General features: G+C 39.4%; 1 protein-coding gene across 2 annotated transcripts in view; it reads left to right on the forward strand.

Annotated features, from left to right (window-relative positions):
- The window catches only part of RETREG1 (reticulophagy regulator 1), a 116068-nt gene extending 95605 nt beyond the window's left edge, over positions 1–20463 (forward strand). For both annotated transcript variants that reach the window (XM_036280226.1, XM_036280227.1), the window contains 6 exons: positions 11166–11292; positions 13630–13714; positions 16497–16634; positions 17432–17496; positions 17733–17859; positions 19897–20463. In XM_036280226.1, the coding sequence (XP_036136119.1) occupies positions 11166–11292; positions 13630–13714; positions 16497–16634; positions 17432–17496; positions 17733–17859; positions 19897–20390 (1036 nt within the window). In that variant the 3' untranslated portion in view covers positions 20391–20463. The remainder of the gene's footprint in view (positions 1–11165; positions 11293–13629; positions 13715–16496; positions 16635–17431; positions 17497–17732; positions 17860–19896) is intronic.
- The last annotated feature ends 4763 nt before the right edge of the window (positions 20464–25226 follow it).

Consider the following 25226-nt stretch of genomic DNA (forward strand, 5'->3'; position numbering starts at 1 on the left):
ACACAAAATACTGATTTCTAATTAAAGAAACTTTTGGAATAGATGAGGCATATTTTCTTTTTTTTTTTTATGATTTTAGAGAGAGAGGAAGGGGGAGAGAGAGAAATAGAAACATAGATGAGAGAAACCATCGATTGGCTGCCTTTTGCATGCCTCCCACTGGAGATTGACCTGGAATCAAACCAGCAACCTCCCGGTGCATGGGTCGACGCTCAACCACTGAGCCACACAGGCCAGGCCTAATGACCTAATTTTGAAGGCAGTTTAACTCTCCATTTCTAGGGGAATACAGTAATTGAAAAACAACAACAACAAACAATCCATATAAATGAAAGTGAGTTTTCAAAATTTTTGGACCTTTTGCCCTTTATTATATATATTTTTATACATATAAAGGAATGCATGCTTATTATTTCCAATATTTAATGTATAGAAGCGTTGAGATAAGTGTATAAGAATTATACATGTCATTAAATAATCACAGTTTTTGATATTTTTTCTTTGTTATTCATCCATTGTTTATATTCATCCATTGTTTATATTCATCCATTGTTTATATTCATCCATTGTTTATATTCATCCATTGTTTATATTCATTCATCTATTCACTGTTTTGTGCTTCATAGGTGTCGAGCTCTGTCAGCTGCTGAAGCCAGAGCCATGCCTGTGAACTCTTACATGAAATTTAAAATCTAATAGGGAGTCAACATTACAAACATAAATTAACTGCTGTCAATAACTGCTACAAAAGAAAATGACCTACTGGGGTGGGGAGCGGGTTCGGGGGAGAAGATTCGGTGAGAAAATGCACGCAGCCTTTAGCGAGGTGCCTGGCCCGGGAGAGCCCAGCCAGCGGCAGCTGTGATCCCGGTGATCCCTGGCTCGGCTGTGGAATCGCGTGCGGGCCCTGACTTAGAAACAGCTGGCGTGGTGGCGAGAGAAAGCAGGAATCGCAACTCCTTGGTCCTCAGTTTCACCTGGGAACCGAAGCTGTGTTTTAGATGTTTCTGATTCTGTAGCGTGGCACTTAAAGATTCTGTATTCCTTCCCCTGTATTCCTTCCCCTGGGACTGCGCTAACGTACTTTGGTCCCTGCGTTCCAATCCAGAGGGGTCTTCCTGCATCTCCCTTTCTGAGCAGTCTCAGTTCCATTTCTTACAGCCCGAGTCCATTGTGCATTAGTTCTGTGGCCTTGAGCAAGATGGTTAATGTTTCTGGACCTCAATTTCCTCATCTGCAAGATAGGAATAATAAAGAGCACTTCACTCCTGGGTGCTTTGTAAGGATTGGATATGAGAGTAAATGTAGAACATGGAGAATGGTGCCTGGCTCCTGGGGCCTGAAACCACCTTTACTTGAATTGTTAACCAACTGCCTTGACTTGAATTTTTTCCTCTGTTTCCATCCTTCCATTCTACTAAAAATTGTCACTGAAATAAAACTGTGGCAATAATCTCTGTGTATAATCCTATTACACAACTCTTTTAAAATAGTTGTCTCTACCTCTACTTTAAAATATATTATCCATGCCCTGGCCGTTTTTGCTCAGTGGTTAGAGCATTGACCTGCGGTCCAGAGAGACCCAAGTTCAGTTCCCACTAAGGGCATATACCTTCGTTGTAGTTTGGCCCTGGTCGGGTCATGCGGGTGGCAACCACTCGATGTGTCCCTTTCACATCGATGTTTCTCTTTCTCTCTCTCTCTCTCTCTCCCTCCCTCTCTCTCTCGCTCTTTTCTCTCCCTCCCACTCTATCTGAACAAAAAACAAACAAAAAAAATGTCCTCGGGTGAGGATAAAATATGTATACATATATATATTATCCAGCCCTGGCCAGTTTGGCTCAGCAGTAGAGCGTTGGCCTGCGGACCAATGAGTCATGGGTTCGATTCTGGCCAAGGGCATGTACCTTGGTTTCAGTTTGTCCCTGGCCCTGGTCAGGTCGTGCGGGAGGCAACCAGTTGATGTGTCTCTGTCACATCGATGTTTCTCTCTTTCCCTTTCTTTCCCTCTCTCTCCCTCCCACTCTATCTGAAAATAAATAGAAAAGTATCCTCTGGTGAGGATTAAAAATAAATATATATATATATGCACACACATACATATATATCCCAGCTCGTCATTGATCTCACTGAAAATGTAGCACTGTATTTTGTGCTGCAAGTACCAGAAACCAAACTGAAACCAACTCCAGGCCAACAGGGGGACTTCGCTCCCACAGAGGGGACTGGGATGTCTGTGGTTGGCTCTGCCTCTTGGGGATGACTGAACCCAAGAACTCAAACTAGACCACCAGGATTCATTTGTATTCTCTACTCACACACACACTGCTTCCTCTTCTCACTTTCTCCATCCCCACGGTTTTCCTGTCTCTGGTTGGTAATCATCTCTTCAAATCTAAAGTTCAAGAAATATGTGAAATGATTTGAGCTTTGATATATATATTTTTTTAATCTAAATTTTTGCTTTAAAAAAAACTTTCCATTATAAAAATGCTTTTTGAACTTTAGGTTCAGGTTCACTAGTGTATTCTATAAAGATGTATGATCCTGTGAAATGTACAATAATGAAAATATGTTATATTTAACAGGTTCTCCTCCCATATTCAATCCCCAACTTTTCTTTCTCTCCATTAGAGAAAGGGAGAGGGAGAGAGAGAGAGAGAGAGAGAGATCACTTCGGGGTCCTGTGCAAGCTTTCACTTATTGGTTGGGGAGGGTGCCTTAGTCTTCTCTAAATCACTGGATCCAGGAATAATGACTAGCAGTCATCGACTGTCTTCAGTGCATGTTTTTTGAAATGAACAGAGGAGAAATGGTACTAAGAGACATCATTTGTTCTATGCCAAGATTCATTTGTTTCTGTATTTTTGTAGAGCTCAAAGGCACTGGAGCAAAAGAGATGAAACAGGCTGCTAGCACCTGTTCTGTCTCACAGACTTCCAGTCTTTTTTTAAAGAGCACAGGAGTGTCACATGTATTAGTCTTATAGCACCCCCTAGTGGACGATACTGTATGCTGCATACTGAAGCTCAAGTGTATTTGAATTTCATGTATAGCAGCCATTAAATTGTACAGATTAATTTGTCTTTTAATATAAAATGTAAACAATGTTTTTTTGTTGTTTTTTTTTTTTTTGCATTTATCTTCAGACAGAGCGGGAAGGAGAGAAGGAGGAAGAGAGAGAGAAACATCGATGTGAGAGAGACACATCGAGTGGCTGCCACCCATACGATCCCAGCCTGAGCTGGGGACAAACTGCAACTGGAGTACGTGCCCTTAGCGGGAACCAAACCCGGGACTTTCTGGTCCGTGGGCCGATGCTCTAACCGCTGAACCAAACTGGCCAGGGCTAAACAATGTTTTTGTTAAGTATCTTTTTTTTTTTAAAGGTACACAATAATTTAAAGGGTAAGAGTGAAAGAAAAGAAAATCCTTCAGATCCCAGTCGGACCACGTGAGTTATTTGGTTCATACCAAACCTCACTACTATTTATTCTTAGGTCTGCCACAGTTAAATAACTTCAAATCCACGTGATCCTTTTGGATTGCTTTTCAGACTTGTTAGGACCAGAACAGCATTTAATCTAGGATTATTCTCTGCAATGAAGGCAACACCCTTGAGTACCCGATGTCCATGAATTTGAGGTTTTTTAGTCTGGTCGGTAGGACCAGGTATGTGTGAGCACAGGACTCTGTTCTCTCTTGCCCTTTCTATGGCTTTTTCCTGACCCCCCGGGGTCCACACACACACACACACACACACACACACACACTGGTGGCCCTCAGCGGGTGACTCCAGGGGTCCTCTGGTGGTCAGCGTTGTCTCTATAAGTTCTAGTCCTCCACACTCAGTCCTGCCAACCCTGGCCTCTTTGTTCTTCTCTTTGGACTCTAAGTTCTGTCTCCTCAACTCAGGTGGTGACCAGGATCCATCTCCTGCTCCTCAGCCTGGAAACTCAAGGCAGTGAGCTGGGCATCCCAGCACTCACCCTTCATTCGCAGGGATTGCCAGTCTGCCTGGCACAATACCCAGGGTCTTGAAAATCAGTGTTTCATACATTGTGTCTGTTTTTCCTTTCCTTTTTTTCTTATCTCAGATTCAATGGCAATTTGGGTCCCTGATAGATCATCTTGCCCCAAACCAGATTCTCCTCTTGTTTTCTTTTTGAAATGGGAATCCTTCGTAACTTTTTCATGGGGTATTTCTCGAAGTCGCTCTTAGTGTAAGAAACACCTGCCTCAGAAACACCTGGGACACTTATTGAAAGTGCAGATTTCTGAGCTTCCCCAGATCTGCTCCACCAGGCTCTCTGGAGTGAGGCCCATAAGGCTGTTGTTGAAACAGTGCCCCAGGGACTCATGGTCCACTTGAGAACCTTCTAGAACAGCACTTTTCAGCTTGGGTACCTTAGTACACTGATGTGCTGCATGAATTTTCAAAACGTGCAATACTTGACCTCTTTCCCCTTAGACTGTCAAATAAAAAAATGACAACAGCCCTGGCCGGTCTGGCTCAGCAGTTAGAGCATCGACCCATAGTGTAGAGAGATCCGGGTTCGGTTCCCACCAAGAGCGTGTACCTCGGTTGCTGTTTGTCCCTGGCCCCAGCTGGGGTTGTGTGGGTGGCAGCCAGTCGATGTGTCTCTCTCACATCAATGTTTCTCTCTCTTCCTCCTTCTTGCTCTATCTGAAGACAAATGCAAAAATGTCCTCCGGTGAGGATAAAAAAAAAAAAATTACAATAGCCAATGCAACAATAGCCATCTGGTGTGAATGAATCAGAATTATACCTAGCTTTTTTTGTCAGATCGGCCAAAATTATAATATGCTTTCTGGTGGGTCACAGAATCTTAGTTGTTTATGTGTGCCACGAGATGAAAAGTGTTGAGAACCGCTGGCCTAGAGGATTACTTAGGCTGGACCCCCTAATGTATCTACCTACGTGTATTCTAGTAGGAACGGGGGCAGGCAGAAGGGCTGTTGGGTTCAAACTGTGCTGGGAAGCAGAGGCCCTTCTGGGATAAGGTGAGGCTGCTCGTCTACGGAGCCGTCTTCCTCATTTCTATTCCCGTCGAGTTCCCCAGGCAGGTGAAACCATAAATTGGTTCTTTGGTAAATACATGCTTATCTTGACCATTCGTTTTGTTTAAAGAAGGAGCACGCAGCTAAATGAATCTTCCAGGGCCATAGTTTTGGCACCTTTTTTGAGAAAGCACTACACAGCTTTGGGCAAAAGCCGTTTGAAAGGTGGTGTGGCCATGAGGGTGTCGTGGCTTCTCGCTTGGATCCCCTTCAGCCGGACTCACCAGGTGTGTGGTAGTTTGGGGATGATGCTCACGAGGGAGGCACTCGTAGGTGGACCTCATCTCTCGGCTGGAGTGTGCAGGAGGTTCACGCAGTGGCGGCACGAGTGGAAGAGAAAGCTGAAGGGAGGAAGGCCAGCGTGTGAGGGAGGGAAAAACGGACAGAAAGGACAGGCAGAGGAACCGAAGAACCTACTTTCTTCCCCTTGAAGCCGGCCAATGCATGTTCTCTCTGAAACTCAGGAGGGCAACATAAATGCTGGACTATTAATACTGAAGCCACTAGGAACTAGTTTTCTCCACTGAATGACCTTCAGCCATAGAAGAATTGTGCTCTTTGGGGAACTTGGTAAAGCTTCACACTGTTTTAAGCTTCCTTTTATGTTAGCTGGCTATTACATTGCAGGTTGATCAGCACCAAGGATGGTGGGAAGACAGCCACACACCTTGTAATAGGGCTCTTTCCCAAGCATCATCCAGTGTTCACAGAAGACCTTTTCTCTCCTTTTCTCTGGTTACGTGTTTTCCAGATAAGGCTTTCTAGGAAAACCTACAATTTCATTATGAAGCAAGTGTGTGTGTGTGTGTGTGTGTGTGTGTGATATGTTACCTGTATTAAGCGTCAACCAACCACCAAGCATGAATCTTAGTTTCTGTGAGTGTTTGGATTCTGCACTTGAAGGGCCATTTTTTGCCTGGACAGGTAGGTCTAAATGAGGCCCTGTGGGTATGGGTCAGTCACAGCTTATTCCTCCTGACACCAGAAAGGAGCCAGGAGGAACAGTGAATGCTCCTTCTCGTTCTAAGTTACAATGTTGGGTTTCTTCAAAGGATGTCTTTGAACTTATTCATCCTTTGAAGAGGGTACATGTGTAAAGGAAACAGAACTGCATTGGAAATTATGAGTCTTGGCCTCAGGCCATGGCTTTGCCCCGTACTAGCTGAGGGAACTCGAGCTTCACTTTCCTCTTCTATAAAGATGAAGGAGTTTGAAAAGTTGACATAAATGTTCCATCTTGTACTATATTATGACTGTATTAATTGTACTATATGTTATATACCTATATTACCTAAATTGAATTGGGGCGACATAAGCTAATGGTTGACTATACATGATGGAAGACTGTAGAAATGTCTGTTCCAGTGGAACTCAGAATTAATCACCGGACAGTTTAGTACTATTATGAAACTCCCACAGAGTGACGTGTCTGAGTCCGTGTTTCATTTAAAGAAGTATAGAGTGACATGCTTCTTTGCCCTTGAATTCAGAGTTTCTTTTTAAATCATACATATTTCCATTAAATTGTATTCAGCACCATCTATACCAGTGGTTCTCAACCTTCCTAATGCCGCGACCCTTTAATACAGTTCCTGATGTTGTGTTGACCCCCAACCATAAAATTATTTTTGTTGCTACTTCATAACTGTAATTTTGCTACTGTTATGTCTTAGGCGACCCCTGTGAAAGGGTTGTTCGACCCCCAAAGGGGTCGCGACCCACAGGTTGGGAACCGCTGATCTATATACACTTATTATCTCAAACATTTACTACTGTTTTCTAACCCATTTGGTTAGAAAGTATTTTCAACTTGTACACAATGAATTCCTCATTTCTGTTGCTGATTGTAACAATTCAAATATCAATTAGAATTATTCACAGCTCTTATGTTAATATAAATGTTAGTAACAATGGAATTGATTTTCTCAAAACACTGTCACAGGAGGCTTTTTCTAAAGGGGAGAAATTTAATATCGATTCGAGTGTCTTATGGCTGTGCAAAGTATTTGCACATTGGATATTTTCTTTTCTGTTCCTCCTACAAGTGGTGGTCCCTGTGGACACAGACAGGAACAGTGCTACAGGTATCCAGTTTTTGTTGGTTTGAAATAACAAAACTAAACATGCTGAATGTAATGTAAGATAGTGGGGGAACTTGATAACTTTTTAGTGAATAAGTGAGTAAGATGATGGGTGAATGGATACTGAGATTTCTTCATATTCATGTGGAGTCCACTATGAAATAGGTAAGCTCCTTAAGCACAAAACAGAATCTTTAGTTCTATTGTTGTATTAAAAACCTTATGTTGGCCCTGGCCGGTTTGGCTCAGCGGTTAGAGCGTCGGCCTGCGGTCCTGAGAGACCCGGGTTCGGTTCCCGCTAAGGGCGCGTACCTCGGTTGCAGTTTGTCCCCGGCCCTGGTCGGTTGTGTGGGTGGCAGCCACTCGATGTGTTCCTTTCACATCGATGTTTCTCTCTCTCTCTCTCTCTCTCTCTCTCTGTTCCTCTCTCTCCCTCCCACTCTACCTGAACAAAAAATGGAAAAATGTCCTCGGGTGAGGATAAAAAAAAAAAAAAATCCTTAAGTTGTATGAAGACTTTGCTATAAAATTATCTCTAAGCAGATAATTTAGATAATTTTAGGGATTTAGTATTAGACTAGGCTCCTGTTCCATTTTAGGGAATTTACTTACTAGAGTGATAAAACATGTATATGAATGTGGTATCACTTCTGAGACATGAATCCTAAAGATAATATTAGTAGAAGGTTCCAGAATCTATATAAAGTACTATTTTTTTTCAAAAAGTTATTTTTCAAGGCTCTCACCAGCAGAAATTTATTTTTTACTTCACAAGTACATACATCGAGGCAAAAAGTTAAGTAACATTTGTATTTTGACAGTAGGATGGGAAGTGAGATATACTCATGTAAGAATGTTATTCATTAAATAAAAAGCATGATTAGACATTTAAGGATCAACACAGTTTTAAATAGAAGCCATATATGTACACATGTATAGAGGTGTAGCTTTAAGAACATAGTAAGTTGATCCTCATGTATCCATCACCTAAATTAAGAAACAGATGTGGCCTGGCCAGTGTGGCTCAGTGGATTGAACGTCATCCCATGGACTGAGAGGTCCTGGTTTGATTCTCAGTCAGGGCACATGCCATGGTAGCAGGCTTGATCCCCCGTGGGGGCCATGCAGGAGGCAGCCAATCAATGTTTCTTTCTCATAGATGTTTCTCTCTCTCCCTTTCTCTCTCTAAAAAAAAAATCGATAATAATAATAATAAAAAAGATGTGACTAGTACACCTGAAATTAATGTAATATTGTATGTCAACTGTAATTGAAAAATAAATTTTAAGAAATAGGCATGACCAATACTCAGGAAGCTCCCACATGCCCTGCTCAAGTCACGTTCCCTCCCACACCAAGGTAACTCCTCTCCTGAATCTTGTGTTTTGTCCTTTCCTTGCTTATATCATGTTAGTTTAGTGTGATATTGGGCTTTACATAAATGAAATCATACTGCGCATATTCTGCTGTGATTTTTTTCTTTCAAGATTATGATTCTGAGGTTCATAGACAGACACAAAGTTAGAGTTCATTTCCATTGCTGTTTTATTTTTTATTGCTTGAACACAACCCACTTTTTTGGTTCACTGTCCTAATGAAATTAGATATTTTAAATTTGTTTCCAAATAGGAAATGTTCATTCATTTCACTATAATTGTTAAAAAAAAATGATAATCAAATAATTCCATTATGTTTATTATTGCTTTTTGTCAGAATTATATTTGCCAAACACTTCTAAAGTCCTGTTCTATATGCATAGAGAGCAGAAACTAAAGTCAGTGTTTCTGTCATCTCTGTGGGCCGATTAAACTTCACAGTAACCTAGATCCTGTCCCTGCCCATTTGCAACCCATCTGCATTGTTCTGCTGTTTAATAACATTATTATTTCCTTTGTTTTTACAGCTTTTGCATTCCTGTACGAAATCTTTTCCCATTAAGCAGACATATTGGCAAGATTTTGGTACAGATAGTGGCTTCCTAGCCATACACTCAAGTGTTTCTGTTAATAGGTCTGGCATCATTCATGAGGCATGCAAACCTAGTGCTAGACTGGTCACTGAGAGAGGGCAGAGTCGATGGATACATAAACCACTCTGATTCCTGCACATCCCCCAAAGTTCATTTCTTATGGCAGCAGGACACCATTTGGCAAACCCTCCCTAGTGGAACTGCATCAACCTGGCCAGCTTAGCCAGTGGCTGAGGCTGATAGAACAAAAAAAAAGAAAGAACGAAAAGGAAATACTTTCTTCTCCTTTTTTTTTTTTGCATTTATCTTCAGACAGAGCGGGAGGGAGAGAGGTGGAAAAAAGAGAGAGAAACATCGATGCGAAAGGGACACATCGAGTGGTCACCACACACCCAATCCCAACCGGGCCGGGGACAAACCGCAACCAAGGCACGTGCCCCCAGCGGGAACCGAACCCGAGACTCTCCGGTCCGCAGGCCAACGCCCTAACCGCTGAACCAAACTGGCCAGGGCTTCTTTTTTTTAATCCTATTGCATTCATTTAAACTTGGATTAAAATTTATATTGAGAAAGGAAATTTTGTTTATTTAGTTTACAAATTGCCTTAGTATTCAAAGTACATTAAAAAGTAACAGAGTCTACATGTACACAATTTCTATGTAGTTGAGCACTAAGGGCCAAGGTAGTTTTGACTTGTCTTAGGGCTGCTGGAGTTGAATCCAGAGACCGGCTTCACCCTGATACCCTGCAGTCCCAGCTCAGATGATAAGTCACTGATAATCCTTGTCTTCTGCTAGGGACATGTGTTTAGTTAATGGCCATAGCCTTAGCTCTATAGGGGTGCCTTTATCATGGTAGGCACTAGAAATTATTTATTAAATGAATGAACTGAGGGCCCTAAGCAGAACTTGTTTGACATGTTTTTGTGATGAGAGGATTATAAAAGTGGGCTTTGAACTTGATGTCACTGTAATTGCAGGGAATGCCTTGTATCCTGCTGTGATTGCTACTAGTTTTTAGCTTACTGACGTTCCTGGGGGGAAACCAGGGCAGGAACACAGTACATGCTCGGGTCATGCATTGCATTCAACAAATTCTGTGATGGGGATTGGGAAAATGTGACATACTGTGAGATCCTGTGGAGTTTAACAATTTTCTGTAGAGTTAACCAATCATAGTATATATTGAAAATGCACTGTTAGTGTTTGATGATGATGATGATGATGATAAGATTGATGCCAAGGTTTCTTTTAAAGTACTGTGGTTTCCCTTGCCTGGCTGGTGTGGCACAGTGGATTGAGTGTCCTCCCATGGACTGAGAGGTCCCAGTTCGATTCCCCATCAGGGCACATGGCCAGGTTTCGGGTTCAATCCCCAGTGGGGGACGTGCAGGAAGCAGCTGATCAATGTTTGTTTCTCACATTGATGTTTCTGTCTCTCTCTTCCTTCCTTTCTAAAAAAAAATCAATAAAAACATTTTTTGAAGAAAGTACTGTATCTTCCCTATCCTTAAGCTTTGAAGTGTTTCTAACAAGTCCCATGGGGCCCTGTATGACCTCATCCACTTGCTACTTTCTCAGCTTCACCCAATGATATTCTTCTGGCTCTCTCTGCGGGAACCACACTAGGGGTCAGAATAGTGCTTTTAGCTCCTCCTCACTGCAGGTCCTTCGGGTATATTGTACATTGTTCTTTCTGGAACTCTCTGAGCCCTTATGGTAAACTCCTGCTAATCTAGATTTTAGCTTCAAGTGACTTCTTCAGAGAAGATGTCCCAATGACTCTACCTGTACCTCTCCCTCAGCCTATATCTTGTTGTAACTGGGTAATTATGTAGCTAGTGGTGTAGCCTGTGTTTATTCTCTTGGCATTTGAGCTTTGGTAGGCAGACGTCTGGCTTGTTTACTTCTGCACAGGACTTTTCCAGACAGTGTTGCCAACTGTATGTGCTCAATAAATATTTGCTGGAGCAATGAATGTCAAATCATCCAGTTAATTTTGTTTGTTTGTTTGTTTTCTTCTTCTCTCTTCAGTTGGGAAGTTATAAATTCCAAGCCAGATGAAAGACCCAGACTCAGCCACTGCATTGCAGAATCATGGATGAATTTCAGCATATTTCTTCAAGAAATGTCTCTTTTCAAACAGCAGAGCCCTGGCAAGGCAAGTTTTCCAGCACAGGAGAATTACTGTGCGTGCTTTAAAATGTGCAGTAAACCTAGAAACACATGAATTAACTTATTTTATTAGCTGTGAGTGTTCTTCAAGTCAGAACATAATCTACTAGGAACACAAGCCATAACAGCTGACGTCAGCAGGGCTCGGAATCGTTACGTGTTAGCACTAGAACAACTTTAACCTCATATTTTGAAATTGGACTGGTTTTCTATTTTTATACATATTTATCCACATGCTTAATTAAAATGAATGGTGATTGGTCTTGTCATCCAGACCAAGAAGAAAAACTATCTTATTAAGATGCCAGTTTATAGTGTTCAGCCTGGTTCTGAAGTCAAAGGGAGATGAAATGGACACGTCGTCCATGAAGGGGCTTTTGGAGATAATTGGGTCTCACTTTTAATCGAAGAAGTGGAGTTTCTTATATTATCTATTTAAGAAATAAAACCTTTGGCAAAAATATTCATAGTGATTATCTAAGTGGAATGGGTCTTTTTCTAAGTAAGATGAAAACCTATGAGAAGAGTCATAAGTGGTTTGAAGGGGTTACATGGAGAAGCACACACACTTGTATTAGTTTTGTGTGTAGAGGCAGCTTCAGATGTGATCCTGATAGCAAGGGGGAGGTGCAGGGCCATCCTCGGACCCTGTCCCTTGCAGTTTTGTGTTCAAGTCTCTTGAACATCCACCAGTAGTTGGAAGATCCTAGGAATGTTGGTGTTTCCAGTCCCTCTGGTGGTACCATGCACAGGCACTCTTAACTTCAGTTCCGGGGCTACATAATCCAACTATGCTTGGACACATTTTGAGCATTTTAAAGTAGCAAGGTTACATATGGAAGGATTTTTTTTTTTTTTTAATTTTCTGTCCTCACCCAAGGACATTTTTCCATTTTTTATTCAGACAGAGCAGGAGGGAGAGAGAATAAGAGAGAGAGAGAGAAACATCAATGTGAAGGGGACACATCGAGTGGCTGCCACCCGCACGACCCAACCAGGGCTGGGGACAAACTGCAACCCAAGCACATGCTCTTAGCGGGAACTGAACCCTGGTCTCTCTGGTCCATGGGCTGACGCTCTAACCGCTGAGCCAAACTGGCCAGGGCACCAGTTCTCCTTTTGACTTAATAAATAAACCCAGTGCCAAAGAATGAAAAATCAAAGTTAATCTGGTGTGAAGCCCCCCTGCCTTGCTCTTCCTCTTCTCAGTTAGTGATGGGTTGCAAATGCCTTATTCACGTGTCTGTTTCAAATTTCCTTATTTTCTTTGCTTCTTAGTTTAATTTAATATCATAATTTAAAGATAAAGCAAAAGAAGTAAGATAGTTTCTTTTTAAGATTAGAGTGTAGAGCCCTGGCCAATTTGGCTCAGCGGTTAGAGCGTTGGCCCGTGGACCAGAGAGTCCCAGGTTCGGTTCCCTCTAAAGGCACGTACCTCAGTTGTAGTTTGTCCCTGGCCCTGGTTGGGGTCGTATGGGTGGCAGCCACTCACTGTGTCTCTCTCACGTCGATGTTTCTCTCTCTCTCTTCCTCCCTCTCTCCCTCCCGCTCTGTCTGAAGATAAATGCAAAAATGTCCTTGGGTGAGGATAAAAAAAAAAAAAAAAGATTAGAGTGTGGAAAATATGTGAAGACTTTATAGGAGAATTTATCTTTGTTTAAATTTTTTAAAACAAACAAGATTTGGGGGTGGGGGGCTGGTTGATGACTGACAAAAGGAGAATAATCACACTTCAGTGGGAATTGCATTTCACCTGCAGTTAGTTTCTAGGTGAGGTAGCAGTGGGGTCAGTTTGATAGTTAGGGAGGAGGGTAGTGACGGCCAATAGAGTTATCTCAGGAGCTCAGCAACTGTGCAGATTATCATGACATTTACAGAAATGCCTCTAGTTTCTGTAACATGTTTTGCTGTGTTTATGTATTTCTGTGGGCTTATAGAAGGAGTTTGAACTTTCAGGTTTAGTTGCTGGGCTGCTTTATATTCAGTGAGTAACCCTAAGTAAAAGAACTTTCTGGGGGCATATAAATCTTCAGTCCTCTGGCATCCGGCACTCACACAGCCACAGCACGATTAATGGGAGCCAGTGTGCTCTGTGCCAGAACTTAGCTTCTGGACCGTCACAATGATTACCACCAACTGTGAAAATGGACTAAGGCTGGTTGAACACTGGCAGTCATTAGTCAGAACTTAGGGCAAAAGAACACTGAAAAACATCTGCCATAATGGAACAGATCACATATAGAAAAATAACTGTGCATGTATGCTGCACTCTAAAATGTGTTGGTGTTATGCATACTTTTCACGTTCTCTCTCTGATTTCTAGTTTTGTCTCCTGGTCTGCAGTGTGTGCACGTTTTTTATGATCTTAGGAAGTTACATTCCTGGGGTTATACTCAGCTATCTACTCTGTAAGTATAGTAGAACATCTGGCTAGTTTATGTGGTACACGTGGTATCATTTAATGGTCAACGAGACCATCTGTAGTTTGGAAGAGGAGGGATGCGTTCTTAATTATAAAGAAAGTTGATTATTCTTTCATTTCCACATGTGCAAAGTTTCTCCTTTTCCTTGAGATCTGTTTATACTTTAAAGTTGGGAGAATAAACATAGGAGTACATATATTCTTTTGTGTTAGTGTTTCAGGTTTCTTCAGATATAGTCCCAGGAGTGGAATCACTGGGATATAAGGCAGTTCCATTTTTAATATTTTGAGGTAACTCCATACTGCTTTCCACAGTGGCTGCACCAATCTGCATTCTCACCACTAGGGAGGGTTCCCTTTTCTCCACATCCTCGCCAACACTTGTTGTTTATGGATAACCATTCTAGCAGGTGTGAGGTGAGTGAAAATTTGGAAGCAGCCCAAGTGCCGATCAGTAGATGAATGAATAAAAAAGCTGTGGTACATTTATACAATAGAATACTACTCAGCCATAAAAGAGAAGGAAACCTTACTTTTTATGACAGCATGGATGGGCCTGGAAAGTATTATGCTTAGCGAAATAAGCCAGTCAGAGAAAGATAAGTACCATGTGATTTTACTTACATGTGGAATGTAATGAACATAAACTAACAAACAAAATAGAAACAGACTCATAGATATAGAGAATAGACTGACGGCTGTCAGAGGGGAGGGCGACTGAGGGAGGGGCTAGGTGAAAAGGTGAAGAGATTAAGTAAAAAAACTCACACACACAATAGTACGGTGATTCCCAGAGGGGAAAGGGGGTGGGGAGAACAAGGAAAGGGTGAAGGGGGAATGAATGGTGAAGAAAGAAGACTTGGCAAAGTGGTGAACACACAGTATAACATAAAGATGATTCATTATAGAATTGTACACCTGAAACCTATAATTTTATTAACCCGTGTCACCCCAATAAATTCAGTTTAAAAATAATAAAGTTGGAAGAATAGTTGCAGGATTATAAGTGATTAATTTTATTTTAAATTATATCTTAAAACTATAAATAAGCTATACTCCCCACCTCCACAGACACATGAATACCCTTGCCCTTGTACATGTTCTGTGGTTCAAAAAAAAAAAAAAAAAAAAGAAAAAAGAAAGAAAGTTAAAACCACAATGAGACACCATTACACCAGAATGGCTAAAATTAAAAATGCTGATCACATCAAGCATTAGCAGGGATATGGAGCAACTGGAATACTCACATACTGTTGGTGGGTAAGTAGAATGGTACAACCACTTTGGATAACAGTTTGGCAGTTTCTTAAAAACTATGTATCTCAGCCATTCCACAGCTAGGTGTTTACCCAAGAAAAATGAAAGTATTTTTCTGCAAAAGACTCGTACATGAATGTCCATAGCAGCTTTATTTGTGGTAGCCAAAAATGGAACACAATCCATATATGTCCATCAAAAGACATATGGATAAACAAACTCTGGTATATTCGTATAATGATTTTTACTCAGCACAAAAGAATTAATATATGCAGCAAGCTAGATAAATCTCAACATAATTAGATTGAGTGTGAGAAGCCAGATTTTTTAAAAAAGAGTACATACTGTCTGATTTTATTTCTGTATAATTCAAACTAATTTTTAGTGACAAAGCAGACCAGTGGTTGCCTGGGGATGAGATAGGAGAGCAGAGAAACACAGGAGGAAAGGATTAATAAAAACATGTGGAAACTTGGAGGTGGTAGATATGTTCACTGTCTTGATTGTTGTGATGGTTTCTTAGTTGTATGCATGGGTGAAAACTTATATTGTACACTTTAAATATTTGCAATTTACTGTACATGAACTATAATTCAGAAATTCTGCAGAAAAGTGTAGATTTCCTGCTTCTCCTGAAAAATACCTAGGGCTGCTACCTTGAGATGGTATGGGCATGCTCCACTTAACCTACCCTCATATGTCCCTATTTTTCTCACACCAGCTTTTAAAATTTACACATAACCACCTTGGCTGCTAGAGGTTTTTGAGTTTGCAGCTCCTATTTAAAAGGTAAATAGGCTTGTTTCCTGACAAAAATAGAGAAATAAATATCAGGGAAGACAAGAAGACCTTTGTTTCTTTTTGTATTCCTGATGCAAACCCAGATGGCAAATGGTCCAGGCTCAGACCCATTCTCCCAAATAGAACTCAAGTAGAGTATCAGCCCCTGGATCTGCCTTGTTCAGCAGGGGGAGGAGGAGAGAGCCAGAAGAGCGAAGTCTGATATGGGCAAGGCGTTATTAGTCAGATGGTTTGTATTCATCTCAGTTATCCTTCACAACAGCCCCCAAATAATGTTATTATTCCAATATGACTGATGAGAGGCAAGTAGATAATAACTTTCCCATGGTGCAATGCATTTAACAAAGTAGAGATTTTAATCCAGGCCAGTTATCTGGAAAGCGTGGAATCCTTGTTTAAATTTGGAGGATAAAAGGAATGAAGGGAAGGAGCTGATCTAATAATTGCAAGTCTTTGAAAACAATGATTATAATAAATGTGTGTGTGTGTGTGTGCGTGCGCACGTGTGCGTGTGCCCATGCATATAGGAATAAATGTTTTTATTACAGGGAGAAAAATTCAAATTATGAACTTATATCACAAGAGCATTTCCCTAAGAAAAAACTTCTGTTTGTCAGTAAGGGAGCTGAAATATTTTTGTGAACTACAAAGATGTAGCCTTTTGAAATAAAGATCATCTTACCCACACTCTCTTCCTTCTTATATTTCAGTACTGTGTGCATTTTTGTGTCCACTGTTTAAGTGTAATGATATGGGACAAAAACTGTACAGCAAAATCAAGTCAGTTCTGCTGAAACTAGATTTTGGAATTGGAGAATATATTAACCAGAAAAAACGTGAGAGATCTGGTAGGTAAAGTTTGACTTTTAGACTCCACACATGAAATGAGACCTCCATGGGTTATTTATTATGACATTACCTTCAGTACATTGTAGAGTATTTTAGCCTTTTACAGCATATTATCACAGAAGCTCATCTACTCCCCCACCCAAAGTAACATTGCCTTTTCCTATTTAGGCTTTTAGTCCTTTCTGAAACATACAATAAATTGACTTTTTAATTAAATTGTCAGGGGAGGGAGAAAAGGATTCAATCATTCTATATTTGCTACTTCTGATTTACTTTCTTTAATTTTCTTTACTTTTGGGTAAGCTATTGAGAATGAAAAATGACTAAGAGTGTGGAAACTATATAAGAGACACCAAAAGAATGGGAAGGGAAATAAAATACGCAGAAGGAAAACTAATGTGATCAATTTCACTTTTTAACCTGTCCTATGACCTTATAGGTTCTCAGACTAGCGAGCATCACAACTGCCTGGAAGGCTTATGGGAGCACAGACTGCTGGGCCACCCCAGAGCTTCTATCAGTTGGTCTAGGGTAGGGCCTGAGAATTTGCATTTTTAACAAAGTTCCAGTGGTGCTGATGCTACTGGTCAGGGGCCACACTGCGAGAACCACTGATGTAGGCCGTTTCCCTTGGAAACCAAACCTTTGCAAATATGTGGAGCTTGTTATGTGCAAACATTTAATTCAGTGGAGGCATTAAAGAACATGAGGAATGTGGGTAAGGGTATGTAATGGGTGAAATACACAAGTCTAAGCTGGCCGGGGAACTGAAAGCGTCCAAATTTTTTCTCAACAGAAGCAGACAAAGAAAAAAGTCACAAAGATGACAGTGAATTAGAGTTTTCAGCTCTTTGTCCTAAGGTATTTTTTTTGTTTAGTTTTTCAATTTGTTCCCGTGTTGTTTAACCATAAATTTATTTAAAGCAAAATGATTTTTCCAATAGACTCCTCCTATTTCTCTAAGATGATTGAACAATTCTGAAAGGAAAATACTCATCTGGTTTTTATTATTCTGACATTTTTGGTGTTAGTATGGAGTTTTCGAAAGATTTGCCACAGAAGTTTAGAATGTGCCACTGGTATTTATATTAACACAGATTAGCCTCACGGTGGCTGCCAAAGAGTTGTCTGTGTCCGACACAGACGTATCCGAGGTCTCCTGGACTGACAATGGGACCTTCAACCTTTCAGAAGGATACACTCCACAGACAGACACTTCTGACGGTATGCTCACATTTCTCTTTTTATTACTATAATAATTACCATTATGAGTGCATGCGGAAATATTTACCTGTCCACTGCTGAATGGATAAACAAAACGGGGTATATCTGTACAATGGATTTCAGTTGGCTATCCAAATGAAGTACTGATACTTGCTACAACATGAATGAACCTTGAACACATTGGGCACAATGAAAGAAGCTAGACACATAAGTCCACATATATTGTATAACCCCATTTATGTGAAATGTGCAGAACAGGCAAAGCCATGTCGATGGAAAGTAGCTGTGTGGATGCGGTGGGGATGAGAGTGACTGCTAATTAGTCTGAGTTTCTGTTTGGAGTGATGACAATGTTCTAGAATTAGATAGTGGTGATGGTTGTACAACTTTGTGAATGTATTAAAAACCACTGAATTGTATACTTAAATGGGTAAATTTTATATGAATTATATCTCAAAAGCTATTATTTTTTTTTTTAGTATGAGAAAAAACCTAAGCAAGTCAATGTCCAAACTCTGCCTTTGTTTTGAAAACAAATAAATATCGACAGTGGACAAAATTAATTTCTCCAATGTCTGGTGACATTGTTTATCACAACAGTGGGAGGCAGGAAAGAGAGGCGCTAACCCTGCAGACCCAGGGCTCGTCCTCATTCACAGGGCCTGAGGCATGGAGGGAGAGTTCCCCAAATCCAGAGCTCACTCCAAGGTTTCTCATGTTTTTCTTCGAAGTTAGTTTCAAAATAAAAAACTCTCTCTTTTTTTTTTTTTTAAATCAGGTTAAATAAATTTAAAATAAAGTGAGAGACAACTCTAGTGCAGTAACTTCAGCTAGTTTCATTGGATTATTTCAAGTCATCTTAGCTATATACTGAAAATATGAGCAGGTTATAATGGAGGATTATAAATAAATTGTCTTCTATGTACTTTTACAAGCAAGAACACGTTTTCTTTTTCTAGAGGAAGAAGGGAGGCTGTGCAGGGTTTGAAAGGAGACATAGTTGGGGACTGGGACACCCAGGTGTTGGCTTGTCTTTGTAATTAGCTAACTATATGACCTTAAACAGGTGACAGTACTTGTGTAAATCAGTTTACTCATCATTAAAGGGCATTAGAACAAGAGTTTCACTGAAGTCTATAAGCGCTAAATATCCACAAGACCTGGATAACACACACTTTGTTTTACAGCATCCCATTTCAGAGTCACACAATGGAAGGACAGTGATAACCCAACCCACACATGAGACTTTTCAGTAATGAAACTGAAGATTTCAAATCACTGTTATAAAGAGTTAATCATTATACTGAAAGATTTTCTATGAAAAGTGAAAAACGATAAAATCACTGTCTGCCTGTGAACCTGGCATGGCTTTCAGTTGGCCCAAATCTTCCAAGTGTTCCTATATTATTCAGGGCATGCATTTGGTTAACGTGGTATGATTAACTTCAGCTATTTTTATGTAAAGTCAAATGATTCCATATGCTCTGAGGTTAAATATGGAATAGAAGGAGCAATAGCTTCTTCTAATTCATTGCTTTAAACAAATACAGGTTGCAGATGCTCAGATAGATCTCCATAGATGAACATGCTGAGGTTGGGTAGTATTCCCCATCTGCTGTACCAGATACCATGAAAATCTCCAAATGCAATATTTTCTATTCTGTGATCACACATATTCACATTGGCTCAAACTAATTTCTTCCCCAGGGACAGGATGGAATTTCTGTTTCTGGTGAACATTTAAACTTTAGTCAAAGCCTCCAGCTAACGTTAGACAGGTTGACTATTAAGTCATTACGTACACGGCTTTGTGCTTACAAGGAAAGTTAAAGATGCAGGGGTCATGTAGTATTCGTGTACTTGCAGAGAGATGGTGTCCCAGATTTGGGAGGAGTCCTGTACATGTTGTTAAGTTGAATTAAACTGAACCAGGGTCACCTGGAGGGTTCAGATTAAAATCAGATATCTTTTAGACAGTTCTTTTATTTCAAATTTGTGATGGTGCTTAAGCATGAACTTCTGTTGTACATTTCACAGATCTTGACAGACCTAATGAGGAAGTTTTCTCTCGAGGCCTTTCAGATTTTCCATCTCTAGAAAATGGCATGGGAACAAACGATGAAGATGAATTAAGCCTTGGCTTGCCCACTGAGCTCAAGAGAAAAAAGGAACAGTTGGACAGTGGTCCCAGACCCAGCAAAGATAGGCCATCACCTGCGGGTCTCACTCTTCCTCTGAGCAGTGACCAAACCTCTCAGTTGATGAGCAACCTGGCTGGGGATGTCATCACAGCTGCAGTGACTGCTGCTATCAAAGACCAGCTAGAGGGTGTGCAGCAAGCCCTTGTTCAGGCTGCACCCAGCCCGGGAGAGGAAACAGACACCGAAGAAGGTGATGACTTTGAACTCCTTGACCAATCAGAGCTCGATCAAATTGAGAGTGAATTGGGACTTTCACAAGACCAGGAAGCAGAGGCACAGCAAAGTAAGAAGTCTTCCGGCTTCCTTTCAAATCTACTCGGAGGCCATTAACCTGGGAATCAGCTTTACAACAGAGCACAGATAAACTACCAAAAATTTCAAATAAGCAAAAAAAAAAAAAAAAGGAGAAAATGTTTTTGAACTGTGAGCTTTACTGATTACTTTAGATTATTTTGTCTTATTTTCCCTTCTGCAGTGAATTAATTGGATATATATCAGCTGATTGATATCTCTGATAGTTATTTTTATGTAATAAGCATGGAAATGAAAAAATATATATATATATGTACAGTTGACCCTTGAACAAATGGGTTTGAACTGTGTGGGTCCACTTATTCGTGGATTATTTTCAATAAATACTATAGATGTATTTTCTCTTCCTTATTATTTTCCTAGACATTTTTATTTTTCTAGTTTACTTTCCTGTAAGGATACAGTATATAATATATAAAATGTGTTAATCAACTGTTTATGTTATTCAGGCTTCTGATCAGTGGTAGGCTATTAGTAGTTAAGTTTTGGGGGGAGTCAAAGATATATGCAGATTTTTGCCTGTGCAGGGGGTTGGAGCTCCTAACCCCCACATTGTTCAAGGGTCAACTGTGTGTGTGTGTGTGTATATGTGTGTACATACATACATATATACACACACATATACATACATACTATGTTTTCAGAGATGAACATTAGGGGTTGTTTTTAAAGCAAAAAGAAAACAAAATTATTGAGATCCTTCCATAAGTACTCCTTACTTTTTCTACACAATTTTTCAAGCATGTAAGAACAGTTTATTGCAAGTCATTGAAATATTAACATTTAATTGTGAACACATGCTGTATTAGCCCCTTTGTTCATAGTACTTGGAAGCAGATAAATATTTTTGGTGGATTTTGTTGTAAAAAGACAAAAATTATTGAGACTTCTTTAGTGGAAGGACTTGGGAAATAACAAAAAAATGAATTTCCTAGGAAAAATTTATCAAAATATATTTAACTCCTTTGGATAAGCAGGTACATTTCCATGTTATTTCTGCAGCTGTAGATTTAGGCTTACTTGTTAATGGCACATTGACTGCCAGCGCTAGTCCCGCCGTAGGTGGTATTAATCCATAGAAAGCAAGTAATTATATATCACATAGATAGTGGTTTTGGTGTAAACAGAGATTGGGCTATGTTTTGTGATTCAATTGTCGTATATTTGTAATAGGGACATTGTGAGTGCAGGTCTGTTCTGCCTGCTCAGATCCAAGTCAAGCCCTCATCTGTGCTATAGTGTCATGGAAAAAAAAAATCTCTTAAAATCATGAAACTAGTTCCTGGTCTGTTCTGTGAGTGATGTGGTCATCAGCAGTTGAGAAAAATAACTGTTTTTGTAGTCTGGATAGATTCTCCTATAGGAGAAAAACTTGCTTGACTTTCAAGTGTATTTATTTGCCACTGAAGTCTAAATATTTAATGTTTCTCATCGGGAAGCTAAAATATATTTTTCCATTATTTTAAACTTTTCAGATCTCCTTTAAATAACCAAACTTGACTTGGGTTTTTAACAAAGGACTAAAGAGCAGAAATCAAGCTAATTTTGTTCTTGCGATGTAATTTTAACAGTGTTGAGGGACCATGTCGGCAATACCAACAACCTCTTCTGTCTTCAGGTACAGCTGGCATTACTACAGATATATCCAGACATCTGAGACCCTCAGAAAGCAAGGACAATCCAAGAACATAGGAAATCTCTGGTCCCCTTTGCTTTGTCCCTTTCCTTATATTTCTGAGGAGTAATTATAAGTAATCTGACATTTTAATGAAGCATCTTATTTATTTTTTTTCTTTCTGAGGTATTAAAATATCTAGACTGCATTTTGCCAAATGTTAAAGGGAGAGAAGTTACTGAAGACTCTGAACACCTGCTTTTTGTGATTGACTATGCTTATGTGTCATAGTGCCTCATGACTGTGTTTGATGTCCTTTATTGATCAAAGTGAGACTGTGCCTTCATTATCTTGCCCATTTTGGTACAAATGAAAATTTGGTGTTAGATCTATGACTGTGTGCGTTTTGGAGGAAAATACCTGAATTCTATTCAATAAGAGTTTCTGGACATTAAGAAAAATACAGTCACATATTTATAAAATAGTTGTGACCAGGATTCTTTTTTATTTTTTATGTGTATGTTTCTTCATTTAAAAAATGTTTTTGGCCATAAAGTCAAAAAGTTTAAAGGTCATTTCCATTTCTTCATTGAGGGGAAAATAAGTTAAATAATCCAAGTAATTAAAGAATGTGTTACAAGTCAGTGGACAAGCTTACAAGAGAAGAAGACTCAAGAGTTGATGGTATGAACAGTGCACTAGAATCAAATGTTATCAACTATAAATCAAAAAGGTCTTAGGGATGAGGACAGGAGAGAGTAGAAAAATGTGTTACCAGCACTGTGGAGGAGATATACCAACTCTCTATGGACAGTGACATTATAGCCATATATATACTTCAATATTATTTGTTCAAGAATATAATTACAAATTTACACAATGTAATTAATAATGGTGTTCTTAATTCAAACAAACAGAGAAGTCGAGGTTTTTTTTTGTTTTGTGTGTGTCTGGGTTTTTTTTGTTTGTTTTTAGGTGGGAGAACATTATATATAATCTTGTTTTCAATTTTAAGATATAGTAACAATAAATCCTGTGATTGATCCCGTATAGTCGGGGACTATTTATTTACCATGAGGATTTATGCAAGTCATTAACATTTGAAGCGTGGATTTTTTTTTTTATTATAGAGGAGTTGTAGGAAAATGTTTTGCTCATAACCTGTAGAAAATGCTGAGCAAAATCATACAATGAGAATAGCATATATCGATCACCCATTTTGATCTGAAACAATAAAGCAGGGCCCAAGAAGTCAAATTTGCTTTGGAAGGTCAACCCAGGGTTAAAGCAGTGTTTGTATTCTCATTCTGAAACATCTTTGCTTTCTCCTGCCCTAAAAATCTTCAAAAGTAAAATTTAAAAAATTATCCCTCTCCAGTTTAGTATTCTTTAAAAAAAAAAAAAAAAAAAAGAAATTTGTATAAGGTTTTGCAATTGGCAAACAAGCCCAACATTTTTAGGCATCTCCCCACAATATTTGAAATAAGTGCAACTTTCTTCCTTTAAAAAAAGTGGCAAATACCAGCATACTACTGATTTTAGGTAAGCAAATCTACATTTAGAAAAATATAATTTAGGATGATGTAGTCTTTACACTGCTCCAACTATATTAGTTATAAGATAGAAATGATTCTGAAAACCCTTACTAAACTGTTGTCATAGGTCATTCATTATCTTGATGAAGTTAGAAAGTCTTAGAACTATATTTTTTTGTATTGTTCCTTCATTTCCACCAAAGCATTTCACTTAGGTTGGAATGTCAGAAGTATGAGTTCTGGTTCTGATGTTAATATTGTGGCCCTAAAACACAATATCAAAGTCATATAACACCCCCAGACTACCACCTCAATATCCCCAAACATAAAATCAGGAAGCTAATTCTTATCTTTTCAGACAGGGATGTTTTGAGAATGAATGAAAAGCATATGAAACACTTTCAGGGGATAAAACAGCTGTATAAAACCAAGATAGTGATTTTTTTCTCGTCTGTGTTTCAACTAAGCCATCTTTTTAAACATGAAAACAAAGTCAAATAGTAAGTACCTGCTTAAAGAAAACTCAACATTTCTTTTAATGGGCCTATCACGTTATTGGCATCATAAGCCAATAAATGTTATGGAATAAACGCTGAAAAGTTTTGCAAAAATGTCTATTATTTTAGTTGACACTGGACCATGTGTGGGATTCTACACTAGTCATTTTTAACAGTTTTAACACTTACTGGCTGTGGGACTCTTAAATCACCTAACATCTCTATGCCTGTTTCCTTTATCTATAAAATTAAGATATAAACCTACCTCATAATATGTTATGAGGACTAAGAGTCTAAGACTGGGGTTGGCAAACTATGGCCCATAGCCCAAATCTGGCCTGCAACTTGTTTTTGTATGGATTACCAGCTAATGATATTTTTTTTTACATTTTTAAATAGTTGAAATATATCAGAATATAATGACATGTGAAAAATATATGAGATTCAAGATTCAGCATTCATAAAGTTTTATCAGAACATGCCACGACTCATTTAGGTGCGGCCTATGGCTACGTTCATACTATAACAGAAAAGTTGAGGTTGTGACAGAGAACATAGGCCTACAAAGGCTAAAATATTTACTGTTTGACCCTTTACAGGATAAGTTTGCCAATCCTTAGTCTAATACACAGAACACACTCAAGTACAGTTAGGATTGTGTGTAATTTTCATGACTCTACCATTAAGTGGGAGTAAGAGCATTTTTTCAGAAGGATGAGGTTAAATTGCCCAAAGTCACAAAACCAGTTTGACTCCAATGCCTATTTTCTTTCTAATGTCATATTACCTAATGTTTTAAAAAATATATTAAGAATGATTATAATTTTAAATAGTTTAACAGATTTTAAATATTAAACACTGCTTTTGTTCGATTTCAATTAATTCTCCCCCCCCTCCCCCCCCGTTTTAGGGGCTGTGATAACCAGGTTTTCCTGCAAAGTCCAATTCCTTGGTCATTTAAAAACAAAACTTTGCATATCCAGAAGCTAAGAGGTAGTAAAATGTTTCAAAACTGTTTATTGCACGCTGCGCCTGTGCGTGGCACTGGGGGTCCGGCCGCAGCGCGAGTGCGCGCTTGCGCAGACTGCCCCCGGCCTGGGGGGCCCCTTCAACCCCAGGAGACATTGCTGGGTGGGAGTTGTTTATTGAAAACCACAATACTTAACATTTTTTAAAGAACACAGAATCCATAGAAATTGTAACCCAC

This window comes from Molossus molossus, unplaced genomic scaffold, assembly GCF_014108415.1.
Source record: "Molossus molossus isolate mMolMol1 unplaced genomic scaffold, mMolMol1.p scaffold_m16_p_3, whole genome shotgun sequence".
Lineage (NCBI taxonomy): Eukaryota > Metazoa > Chordata > Mammalia > Chiroptera > Molossidae > Molossus > Molossus molossus.